At 49.7% G+C, this 13189-nt stretch overlaps 1 protein-coding gene across 1 annotated transcript; it reads left to right on the forward strand.

Moving 5' to 3' along the window:
* Positions 1 to 9987: 9987 nt before the first annotated feature.
* LOC123160412 (probable serine/threonine-protein kinase PBL7) lies at positions 9988 to 11548 on the forward strand. The gene is made up of 4 exons (XM_044578234.1): positions 9988 to 10380; positions 10528 to 10735; positions 10837 to 11228; positions 11321 to 11548. Exons 1-4 carry the CDS (start codon positions 10165 to 10167, stop codon positions 11546 to 11548), a joined length of 1044 nt encoding a protein of 347 aa, XP_044434169.1. The 5' UTR covers positions 9988 to 10164.
* Positions 11549 to 13189: the final 1641 nt, after the last annotated feature.

The following is a 13189-nucleotide window of genomic DNA, read 5'->3' on the forward strand; positions in this document are numbered from 1 at the left end:
CGCCGCCTCGCCACTCGCGCGACCAAGGGGACGTCCCTTAGCATCCCACCTGTTGTAGGAAGGCATCGCCCTCGCCGCTGAAGCCGCGACCTCGGATCCAGGAGCCCCACACGTGGAATATGGGCGCAGAAGAGCCTCGCCGCCACCTTCCTCGATGGCTGCACGGCCCGCCAGACGACCCCCTCGGGCAGCCCGCGAGCTGATGGGAAAGGAGGGGGAGGTGGTTGTTGGAAATATGCCCTAGAGGCAATAATAAAGGTTATTATTATATTTCTTTGTTCATGGTAATTGTCTATTGTTCATGCTATAATTGTATTGTCCGGAAATCGTAATACATGTGTGAATACATAGACCACAAAGTGTCCCTAGTAAGCCTCTAGTTGACTAGCTCGTTGATCAACGGATAGTCATGGTTTCCTGACTATGGACATTGGATGTCATTGATAACGGGATCACATCATTAGGAGAATGATGTGATGGACAAGACCCAATCCTAAGCATAGCATAAAAGATCGTGTAGTTTCGTTTGCTAGAGCTTTTCCAATGTCAAGTATCTTTTCCTTAGACCATGAGATCGTGCAACTCCCGGATACCGTAAGAGTGCTTTGGGTGTGCCAAACGTCACAACGTAACTGGGTGACTATAAAGGTGCACTACGGGTATCTCCGAAAGTGTCTGTTGGGTTGGCACGGATCGAGACTGGGATTTGTCACTCCGTGTGACGGAGAGGTATCTCTGGGCCCACTCGGTGATGCATCATCATAATGAGCTCAATGTGACTAAGGCGTTAGTCACGGGATCATGCATTGCGGTACGAGTAAACAGACTTGCCGGTAACGAGATTGAACAAGGTATTGGGATACCGACGATCGAATCTCGGGCAAGTAACATACCGATTGACAAAGGGAATTGCATACGGATTGATTGAATCCTCGACACCGTGGTTCATCCGATGAGATCATCGTGGAACATGTGGGAGCCAACATGGGTATCCAGATCCCGCTGTTGGTTATTGACCGGAGAGGCGTCTCGGTCATGTCTGCATGTCTCCCGAACCCGTAGGGTCTACACACTTAAGGTCCGGTGACGCTAGGGTTGTAGAGATATATGTATGCGGAAACCGAAAGTTGTTCGGAGTCCCGGATGAGATCCCGGACGTCACGAGAGGTTCCGGAATGGTCCGGAGGTGAAGAATTATATATAGGAAGTCAAGTTTCGGCCGCCGGGAAAGTTTCAGGGGTTACCGGTATTGTAGCGGGACCACTGGAAGGGTCCCGGGGGTCCACCGGGTGGGGCCACCTATCCCGGAGGGCCCCGTGGGCTGAAAGTGGAAGGGAACCAGCCCTTAGTGGGCTGGGGCGCCCCCCTTGGGCCTCCCCCATGCGCCTAGGGTTGGGAACCCTAAGGGGGGGAGTTCCCCCTTGCCTTGGGGGGCAAGGCAACCCCTTTCCCCCTTGTGGCCGCCGCCCCCCCCCCCATGAGATCTCATCTATAGGGCCGGCGCCCCCCCCAGGGGGCCTATATAAAGGGGGGGAGGGAGGGCAGCAACCTACAGCCTTGGGCGCCTCCCTCCTCCCCTGCAACACCTCTCTCTCTCTCGCAGAAGCTCGGCGAAGCCCTGCCGAGACCCGCTACATCCACCACCACGCCGTCGTGCTGCTGGATCTCCATCAACCTCTCCTTCCCCCTTGCTGGATCAAGAAGGAGGAGACGTCGCTGCACCGTACGTGTGTTGGACGCGGAGGTGCCGTCCGTTCGGCACTCGGTCATCGGTGATTTGGATCACGGCGAGTACGACTCCGTCATCCACGTTCATTGGAACGCTTCCGCTCGCGATCTACAAGGGTATGTAGATGCACTCCTTTCCCCTCGTTGCTAGTAGACTCCATAGATGCATCTTGGTGAGCGTAGGAAAATTTTAAATTATGCTACGATTACCAACAGTGGCATCATGAGCCAGGCCTATGCGTAGTTACTATGCACGAGTGGAACACAAAGCAGTTGTGGGCGTTGAGTTTGCCAATTCTTCTTGCCGCTACTAGTCGTTTCTTGTTTCGGCGGCATTGTAGGATGAAGCGGCCCGGACCGACCTTACACGTACGCTTACGTGAGACTGGTTCCACCGACTGACATGCACTAGTTGCATAAGGTGGCTAGCGGGTGTCTGTCTCTCCTACTTTAGTCGGAACGGATTCGATGAAAAGGGTCCTTATGAAGGGTAAATAGAAATTGGCAAATCACGTTGTGGTCATACGTAGGTAAGAAAACGTTCTTGCTAGAAACCTACAAACCACGTAAAAACTTGCAACAACAATTAGAGGACGTCTAACTTGTTTTTGCAGCAAGTGCTATGTGATGTGATATGGCCAGAAGATGTGATGAATGATATATGTGATGTATGAGATTGATCATATTCTTGTAATAGGAATCACGACTTGCATGTCGATGAGTATGACAACCGGCAGGAGCCATAGGAGTTGTCTTTATTATTTTGCATGACCTGCGTGTCATTGAATAACGCCATGTAAATTACTTTACTTTGTTGCTAAACGGTTAGCCATAGAAGTAGAAGTAATCGTTGGCGTGACGACTTCATGAAGACACAATGATGGAGATCATGATGATGGAGATCATGGTGTCATGCCGGTGACGAAGATGATCATGGTGCCCCGAAGATGGAGATCAAAGGAGCATAATGATATTGGACCATATCATGTCACTATTTGATTGCATGTGATGTTTATCATGTTTTTGCATCTTATTTGCTTAGAACGACGGTAGCAAGTAGGATGATCCCTTATAATAATTTCAAGAAAGTGTTCACCCTAACTGTGCACCGTTGCGAAGGTTCGTTGTTTCGAAGCACCACGTGATGATCGGGTGTGATAGATTCTAACGTTCGAATACAACGGGTGTTGACGAGCCTAGCATGTACAGACATGGCCTCGGAACACACGCAATACACTTAGGTTGACTTGACGAGCCTAGCATGTACAGACATGGCCTCGGAACACGGAGGACCGAAAGGTCGAGCATGAGTCGTATAGAAGATACGATCAACATGGATATGTTCACCGATCTTGACTAGTCCGTCTCACGTGATGATCGGACACGGCCTAGTTGAATTCGGATCATGTTTCACTTAGATGACTGGAGGGATGTCTATCTGAGTGGGAGTTCATTAAAAATTTGATTAGATGAACTCAATTATCATGAACTTAGTCTAAAATCTTTACACTATGTATTGTAGATCAAATGGCCAACGTTGTCCTCAATTTCAACGCGTTCCTAGAGAAAACCAAGCTGAAAGATTATGGCAGCAACTATACGGACTGGGTCCGGAACCTGAGGCTCATCCTCATAGTAGCCAAGAAAGATTATGTCTTAGAAGCACCGCTAGGTGAAGCACCAATCCCAGAGAACCAAGACGTTATGAACGCTTGGCAATCACGTGCTGATGATTACTCCCTCGTTCAGTGCGGCATGCTTTACAGCTTAGAACCGGGTCTCCAAAAGCGTTTTGAGAAATATGGAGCATACGAGATGTTCGAGGAGCTGAAACTGGTTTTTCAAGCTCATGCCCGGGTCGAGAGATATGATGTCTCCGACAAGTTCTTCAGCTGTAAAATGGAGGAGAACAGTTCTGTCAGTGAGCACATACTCAGAATGTCTGGGTTGCACAACCGCTTGTCTCAGCTGGGAGTTAATCTCCCGGATGACCCGGTCATTGACAGAATCCTCCAGTCGCTTCCACCAAGCTACAAGAGCTTTGTGATGAACTACAATATGCAGGGGATGGAAAAGACCATTCTCGAGGTATATTCAATGCTGAAATCAGCGGAAGGGGATATCAGAAAAGAACATCAAGTGTTGATGGTGAATAAAACCACTAAGTTCAAGAAGGGCAAGGGTAAGAAGAACTTCAAGAAGGACGGCAAGGGAGTTGCCGCGCCCGGTAAGCCAGTTACTGGGAAGAAGTCAAAGAATGGACCCAAGCCTGAAACTGAGTGCTTTTATTGCAAGGGAAGTGGTCACTGGAAGCGGAACTGCCCCAAATACTTAGCGGACAAGAAGGCCGGCAACACCAAAGGTATATGTGATATACATGTAATTGATGTGTACCTTACCAGTACTCGTAGTAGCTCCTGGGTATTTGATACCGGTGCGGTTGCTCATATTTGTAACTCAAAACAGGAACTACGGAATAAACGGAGACTGGCGAAGGACGAGGTGACGATGCGTGTCGGGAATGGTTCCAAGGTCGATGTGATCGCCGTCGGCACGCTGCCTCTGCATCTACCCACGGGATTAGTTTTAAACCTCAATAATTGTTATTTAGTGCCAGCTTTGAGCATGAACATTGCATCTGGATCTCGTTTAATTCGAGATGGCTACTCATTTAAATCCGAGAATAATGGTTGTTCTATTTATTTGAGAGATATGTTTTATGGTCATGCCCCGCTGGTCAATGGTTTATTTTTGATGAATCTCGAACGTGATGTTACACATGTTCATAGTGTGAATACCAAAAGATGTAAAGTTGATAACGATAGTCCCACATGCTTGTGGCACTGCCGCCTTGGTCACATTGGTGTCAAGCGCATGAAGAAGCTCCATGCAGATGGACTTTTGGAGTCTCTTGATTACGAATCATTTGACACGTGCGAACCATGCCTCATGGGTAAGATGACCAAGACTCCGTTCTCCGGAACAATGGAGCGAGCAACCAACTTATTGGATATCATACATACCGATGTGTGTGGTCCAATGAGTGTTGAGGCTCGCGGAGGATATCGTTATGTTCTCACCCTCACTGATGATTTAAGTAGATATGGGTATGTCTACCTAATGAAACACAAGTCTGAAACCTTTGAAAAGTTCAAGGAATTTCAGAGTGAAGTTGAGAATCAACGTGACAGGAAAATAAAATTCTTACGATCAGATCGTGGTGGAGAATATTTAAGTCACGAATTTGGTACACACTTAAGGAAATGTGGAATAGTCTCACAACTCACGCCGCCTGGAACACCTCAGAGAAATGGTGTGTCCGAACGTCGTAATCGCACTCTATTGGATATGGTGCGATCTATGATGTCTCTTACCGATTTACCGCTCTCATTTTGGGGCTATGCTTTAGAGACTGCCGCATTCACTTTAAATAGGGCTCCGTCGAAATCCGTTGAGACGACACCGTATGAATTATGGTTTGGGAAGAAACCTAAGCTGTCGTTTCTAAAAGTTTGGGGATGCGATGCTTATGTCAAGAAACTTCAACCTGAAAAGCTCGAACCCAAATCGGAAAAATGCGTCTTCATAGGATACCCTAAGGAAACTATTGGGTACACCTTCTACCTCAGATCCGAAGGCAAGATCTTCGTTGCCAAGAACGGGTCCTTTCTGGAGAAGGAGTTTCTCTCGAAAGAATTGAGTGGGAGGAAAGTGGAACTTGATGAGGTGATAGTCACCCCTTCCGAACCGGAAAGTAGCGCAGCGCGGGAAAATGTTCCTGTGGTGCCTACACCGACTGGGGAGGAAGTTAATGATGATGATCATGAAGCTTCGGATCAAGTTACTGAACTTCGTAGGTCCACAAGGACACGTTCCGCACCAGAGTGGTACGGCAACCCTGTCATGGAAATCATGTTGTTAGACAACGGTGAACCTTCGAACTATGAAGAAGCGATGGCGGGCCCGGATTCCGACAAATGGCTAGAAGCCATGAAATCCGAGATAGAATCCATGTATGAAAACAAAGTATGGACTTTGACTGACTTGCCCGATGAGCGGCGAGCCATAGAAAACAAATGGATCTTTAAGAAGAAGACGGACGCAGATGGTAATGTGACCATCTACAAAGCTCGACTTGTCGCTAAGGGTTATCGACAAGTTCAAGGGGTTGACTACGATGAGACTTTCTCACCCGTAGCGAAGCTAAAGTCCATCCGAATCATGTTAGCAATTGCCGCATACTATGATTATGAGATATGGCAGATGGACGTCAAAACGGCATTCCTTAACGGCTTCCTTAAGGAAGAGTTGTATATGATGCAGCCGGAAGGTTTTGTCGATCCTAAGAATGCTAACAAAGTATGCAAGCTCCAGCGCTCAATCTATGGGCTGGTGCAAGCATCTCGGAGTTGGAACATTCGCTTTGATGAGATGATCAAAGCGTTTGGGTTTACACAGACTTATGGAGAAGCCTGTGTTTACAAGAAAGTGAGTGGGAGCTCTGTAGCATTTCTCATATTATATGTGGATGACATACTATTGATGGGAAATGATATAGAATTCTTGGAAAGTATAAAGGCCTATTTGAATAAGTGTTTTTCAATGAAGGACCTTGGAGAAGCTGCTTACATATTAGGCATCAAGATCTATAGAGATAGATCAAGACGCCTCATTGGTCTTTCACAAAGTACATACCTTGACAAGATATTGAAGAAGTTCAATATGGATCAGTCCAAGAAGGGGTTCTTGCCTGTATTGCAAGGTGTGCAATTGAGCACGGCTCAATGCCCGACCACGGCAGAAGATATAGAAAAGATGAGTGCCATCCCCTATGCCTCGGCCGTAGGGTCTATTACGTATGCCATGCTGTGTACCAGACCTGATGTAAACCTTGCCGTAAGTTTGGTAGGTAGATACCAAAGTAATCCCGGCATGGAACACTGGACAGCGGTCAAGAATATCCTGAAGTACCTGAAGAGGACTAAGGATATGTTTCTCGTTTATGGAGGTGACGAAGAGCTCGTCGTAAAGGGTTACGTCGACGCTAGCTTCGACACAGATCTGGATGACTCCAAGTCACAGACCGGATACGTGTATATTTTGAATGGAGGAGCAGTAAGCTGGTGCAGTTGCAAGCAAAGCGTCGTGGCGGGATCTACATGTGAAGCGGAGTACATGGCAGCCTCGGAGGCAGCACAGGAAGCAGTCTGGATGAAGGAGTTCATTACCGACCTAGGGGTGATTCCCAATGCGTTGGGCCCGATGACTCTCTTCTGTGACAACACTGGAGCTATTGCCCTTGCGAAGGAGCCCAGGTTTCACAGGAAGACCAGGCATATCAAGCGTCGCTTCAACTCCATTCGTGAAAGTGTTCAAAATGGAGACATAGATATTTGTAAAGTACACACGGACCTGAATGTAGCAGATCCGTTGACTAAACCTCTCCCTAGGGCAAAACATGATCAACACCAGGACGCAATGGGTGTTCGATTCATCACAATGTAACTAGATTATTGACTCTAGTGCAAGTGGGAGACTGTTGGAAATATGCCCTAGAGGCAATAATAAAAGGTTATTATTATATTTCTTTGTTCATGGTAATTGTCTATTGTTCATGCTATAATTGTATTGTCCGGAAATCGTAATACATGTGTGAATACATAGACCACAAAGTGTCCCTAGTAAGCCTCTAGTTGACTAGCTCGTTGATCAACAGATAGTCATGGTTTCCTGACTATGGACATTGGATGTCATTGATAACGGGATCACATCATTAGGAGAATGATGTGATGGACAAGACCCAGTCCTAAGCATAGCATAAAAGATCGTGTAGTTTCGTTTGCTAGAGCTTTTCCAATGTCAAGTATCTTTTCCTTAGACCATGAGATCGTGCAACTCCCGGATACCGTAAGAGTGCTTTGGGTGTGCCAAACGTCACAACGTAACTGGGTGACTATAAAGGTGCACTACGGGTATCTCCGAAAGTGTCTGTTGGGTTGGCACGGATCGAGACTGGGATTTGTCACTCCGTGTGACGGAGAGGTATCTCTGGGCCCACTCGGTGATGCATCATCATAATGAGCTCAATGTGACTAAGGCGTTAGTCACGGGATCATGCATTGCGGTACGAGTAAACAGACTTGCCGGTAACGAGATTGAACAAGGTATTGGGATACCGACGATCGAATCTCGGGCAAGTAACATACCGATTGAAAAAGGGAATTGCATACGGATTGATTGAATCCTCGACACCGTGGTTCATCCGATGAGATCATCGTGGAACATGTGGGAGCCAACATGGGTATCCAGATCCCGCTGTTGGTTATTGACCGGAGAGGCGTCTCGGTCATGTCTGCATGTCTCCCGAACCCGTAGGGTCTACACACTTAAGGTCCGGTGATGCTAGGGTTGTAGAGATATATGTATGTGGAAACCCGAAAGTTGTTCGGAGTCCCGGATGATATCCCGGACGTCACGAGAGGTTCCGGAATGGTCCGGAGGTGAAGAATTATATATAGGAAGTCAAGTTTCGGCCACCGGGAAAGTTTCAGGGGTTACCGGTATTGTACCGGGACCACCGGAAGGGTCCCGGGGGTCCACCGGGTGGGGCCACCTATCCCGGAGGGCCCCGTGGGCTGAAAGTGGAAGGGAACCAGCCCTTAGTGGGCTGGGGCGCCCCCCTTGGGCCTCCCCCATGCGCCTAGGGTTGGGAACCCTAAGGGGGGGTTCCCCCTTGCCTTGGGGGGCAAGGCAACCCCTTTCCCCCTTGTGGCCGCCGCCCCCCCCCCCCCCATGAGATCTCATCTCTAGGGCCGGCGCCCCCCCCAGGGGTCCTATATAAAGGGGGGAGGGAGGGCAGCAACCTACAGCCTTGGGCGCCTCCCTCCTCCCCTGCAACACCTCTCTCTCTCTCGCAGAAGCTCGGCGAAGCCCTGCCGAGACCCGCTACATCCACCACCACGCCGTCGTGCTGCTGGATCTCCATCAACCTCTCCTTCCCCCTTGCTGGATCAAGAAGGAGGAGACGTCGCTGCACCGTACGTGTGTTGAACGCGGAGGTGCCGTCCGTTCGGCACTCGGTCATCGGTGATTTGGATCACGGCGAGTACGACTCCGTCATCCACGTTCATTGGAACTCTTCCGCTCGCGATCTACAAGGGTATGTAGATGCACTCCTTTCCCCTCGTTGCTAGTAGACTCCATAGATGCATCTTGGTGAGCGTAGGAAAATTTTAAATTATGCTACGATTACCAACAGTGGTGTGCCCGCGCTAGGGTTTTGCCCCCGAGTTACCACGGAGGGGCGACGAGAGGGCCACTCATGGGAAGGGCATATCCGTAGTCCAGGTGCGGAACACTGATGCGATGTGGGACCCAATGACAACTCGAATCAAAGAGGCCTAGCTTAATGGAGGGGGTACAACGAACGGATTGTTGGTCGGATGGATGGAAGTGGATAAGACAACACTCGGGGAGCAAATCCTCGCTCTTAAGTTAAATTATATTTTAGCTAAGAAATATACAATCATTAATTAATGGGTATTTAATTTTTTAGTCCTTTTAATACTACCCCTTAAATCTTGTAGTATGATGTACCGTAATAATCTCTTAATGTTAGTGCATATTGCATTCTGAAAAATCATTTGGACAAAAAATGATGTACTACATTACTTATGGTCAGTTCTATGCACCCAATAGATCTTGTCAAATATGATGATCAAATCTTCAGTGGATCCGGTCTTCGTTTGTCGGTGTTTGTGTGTCTACAAATTGAATCCTTCCAATCCACTTTTCTCTTCATCAGCGGAGGTTGTTATTCTAGTGAGCTGGTTCTATCGGGTCTACTACATCAAGGTTTGCCTGGCGCCGATGATGATAGTGGTTCGCCTTCGGCTCGCTCCAGTGCGTATAGTTGCCGCTAGGCGGTCTACGAGCCTGGATCTGATTTTTACTTTTGGTGTTCTTTGTACTACCATGACAGTTGATGATTAGATCGAAAGTTTTTTTTTAAAAAAATGATGATTAAAAGTGTATACTGTACACTGACACGCATATATATACGGCTTTATGCAGGTGTCCATGTTTAGCACGCACATCTCTCTCTTTTTTGCCGGACGATGCACTCTGTCTTACTGTACAAGCTAAACTCGAGCACTATGGTCTGTAAAATTCAATGGCCAAAATGCAACCCCGGTGACTATTCAGAAGACAAGAGAGCACAGTCAGAGAAATACTGCTACTTGCTGGTCGTTGGTGGTTTCTGTTTTCGGCAGGAGACGCGCTCGCAAGTTGTTGGTGGTTTCCGTCTTCGGCAAGCAGCGATGGCTACTTAAGGCCACAGGCCACCGTACGTAGTGCGGTGCCGGTGCAAACTTTCTCCTTCAAGCACTGCGGTGGCTTCCTCACCGCCGGCGACGAGGTGAGGTAAGAAGATTAATGGGTGGTTCCAGCTGCTTCCTCTGCCTGGGGGCAAGGAAGGAAGTCCCACTGCCTCCCCGGGCCGACCCCCACAGCCGCAGCAGCGTCGCCGCCACCGCGGCACAACCCTTCGCCTTCGACGAGCTCGCTGCGGCGACCAGGAACTTCAGAGACGACTTCCGCATCGTTCGGAAGGCGATTCTCTACAAAGGCTACCTCAAAAGTGTCAAGCAGGTGACAGTCCTTTCCTGGCTAGCTAATCTTTTTTTTTTTTTTTGATAAAAGCTAATCCTTTCAGTTTCATATGTGCCGGCCGGCATGTCATGATCGATGTGTGAGGGGGAAACTGATGTGTGAGTGGATCCATCATATCCGCTGTAGGTCGTTGCTATAAAGCTGCAGCATGCCCTTGATCCTATTGGATCATCATCAGAGCAACTCAACACGGAGTTTCTTGCCCGTGTCATGACATTGAGCGCGCTGCGCCATCTGAATGTCGTCAACCTCATTGGCTTCTGCGCAGACGGCGATCACAGGATCTTGGTTCACGAGTACATGTCATTGGGTTCTCTCCAAAATCACCTTCATGGTATTTATTGGTACCAAACCCTAGATTTGCTCATACTCATGATTCGATCGCTTGAGTTTGTCTTAACTAACTAATCCCCGGACCGACCTTGTGCTCGTCAGATCGGTCTCCGGGCAAAGCACTGCTAGACTGGAACACAAGGATGAATATAGCTGCCGGTGTGGCCAAGGGTTTGGAGTATCTGCACCACAAAGGTGTGGTATACCGCAAACCCATGAGTAGCTCGGACATCTTGCTCGGACATGGCTACCACCCAAAGCTGTCCCAGTATGGATTGGCAGAGCTTGGTCAGCCAGTTGCGGAGGATGATGAGCAATTGCGTATCAATGTCACCAGAACCGCTGCTATTGCCCCCGAGACAACATTTACCAGGAAGGCGACCATGGAGTCGAACGTGTACAGCTTTGGCGGCGTGCTGCTGGAGTTGATCACCGGGAGGAGGCCCGTCGAACCCGCCCCAGCCATCGCTGAGGATCGGAACCTTGTCATATGGGTAAGTTAACTATAGCCAAGCTTGTGGTTCACATATTTGTTGTTTCTTGTTAATTTTGGGCATGAATGATGTGAAGCTTGTTGTTGGATCAGGCCACACGATTGATGGACAGGAGCCAGTTCCGCCGAATGGCAGATCCAGCACTGCAGGGCCGGTATCCGTCCATGGATTTGCAGGAGGCACTGAAAGTTGCTTACATGTGCATCCACAAACAGCCGGCCATGAGATCCCCCATTGGCACCGCCGCCGCAGCGCTGTCTCGCCTTGCCGCCTGCGATGATCGTCCACCTGAATCATCACACCACGCGGCGCCACGTTAACCTAGGGCGAAACGACGCACGTCAGCGTCATCTCCAGACACAACGATCATCATCAAGTTATTTTAATTACTCACTTAATGTAGTTGTGACTTGTGAGCTTGTGATGTCGCTTGTTGTGGAATAAAAGTGCCTGCATAGTTTAGACTGTTCATCACAATCCTTCCTGTTGTAAAAACGTGCACATGTTAATTGGCCCGTATTAATGGATTTAGAAGTTGTGTTGGTTCTGGAGGTGGAAATTAAGGTGCGTACGGCGTAAGCAGGATCAGGAAGTCCCTAGAGATCACAAAGATTGAATTTACAAAAGTAAATGTGATAATACCTTTCCATGGGTATCACGGACACGGATCTGTGGACTCCAAGTTCATGACATGTAAAAATAAGCGGGAGACAAGGTAATGGCTGATAGGCACGTTATTACAAGTACAAAGGAGAAGAAAATAACTTACATTCAAGTCTGAAGTTGCTTTCACAGCCACTGTCATATTCTTATACTTCAGCTGGCTCTGGAGCTCCCTCAAGATGGCTTCATTTTCTTTGTGCAACATACAAGATATCATGTTCTCTTTATGTGATTTATCATTGCAAGTTGGGATGTCCAATTATTTATCTGTTGCTGCTTCCATGGCCTAATGTGATAAGTTAATTTCCATAGGATATTTCGAGACCCAAGACATATCATCGTACCACGCGGTTGTACCCTCTCGCGTCGCTCCCCCCGCGAGCGACGAGGGGGCAACCCTAGCCGCCGGCGCCTCAGGTCCCCCGCCCCTCTTCTCCCCTTGCCGCCGCCGGTCCGCGCCGCCGGGCAAAGCCCGGTAGGTGCTGGCGGTGGCGGGGCCCCATCTCCTCCTCGCGCGAGGGCTCGGCGCTGGCGGGCATCCTCGTGCGGCGGCAACGCGTTCATCCGGGGCGCGGCGGCGCGCGGGCAGGTCCGGCGGCGGTGCTGCAGTGCCTCGTCCTGCGCATGAAGGGCCGGACACGGCGGGGGCTGCGGGACACCCGGAGGCGACAGGGGCGACTCCGGTGTTGGATCCGCGAGCAGCAGGTAGGGCGGCGTCCCTTGCCTATGCGGTGGCGGCCAGATCCATGGCCAGCATGGTGCTCTTCCCCTCGGTGGAGTCTATGCCTGGAGATGGGCGACGGAAGCGGCGGGTCTGGCGTCCCGTCCAAAACCGCCCCGACGTGGCAAGCGGTGGCGTGTGGAGGACCGGTGAGGGGCGGCTGGAGGCTCCCTGCCGGCTGCCGATTCACGGCGAAGCTCCGTTCAGTTTCAGTCAGCTGCAAGATCGAGGGGCCGTGATTTCCGGTGAAAATCGCGCCGACTACAGTCATGGCGGACGATGGCGGCGTCTATGATGTCGTTCCCTTCTTGAGGCATCGTTGTTGTAGGTCATGGCGCCCCACTCGTGATGCTCCGGGGAAAACCCTAGATCTGGGTCTACCGGATCGGACGATGATGGCACCTTCGATGTCGTTGTCCCTCCTTGGGGCATCGTTTTGGAGGACGTGCTGGCTGGAGGGGACAAGAGGAGGAGCGGTGTTATATCTACCGCAAGGCCGATGGCAGATCCCGGCGGCATGGCGCCACGGAGGTTCGGCGATGGGCACGTATTGGAGATGGACTCACGCAGGAGGAGG

The sequence above is a fragment of the Triticum aestivum genome, chromosome 1D (genome assembly GCF_018294505.1).
Source record: "Triticum aestivum cultivar Chinese Spring chromosome 1D, IWGSC CS RefSeq v2.1, whole genome shotgun sequence".
Lineage (NCBI taxonomy): Eukaryota > Viridiplantae > Streptophyta > Magnoliopsida > Poales > Poaceae > Triticum > Triticum aestivum.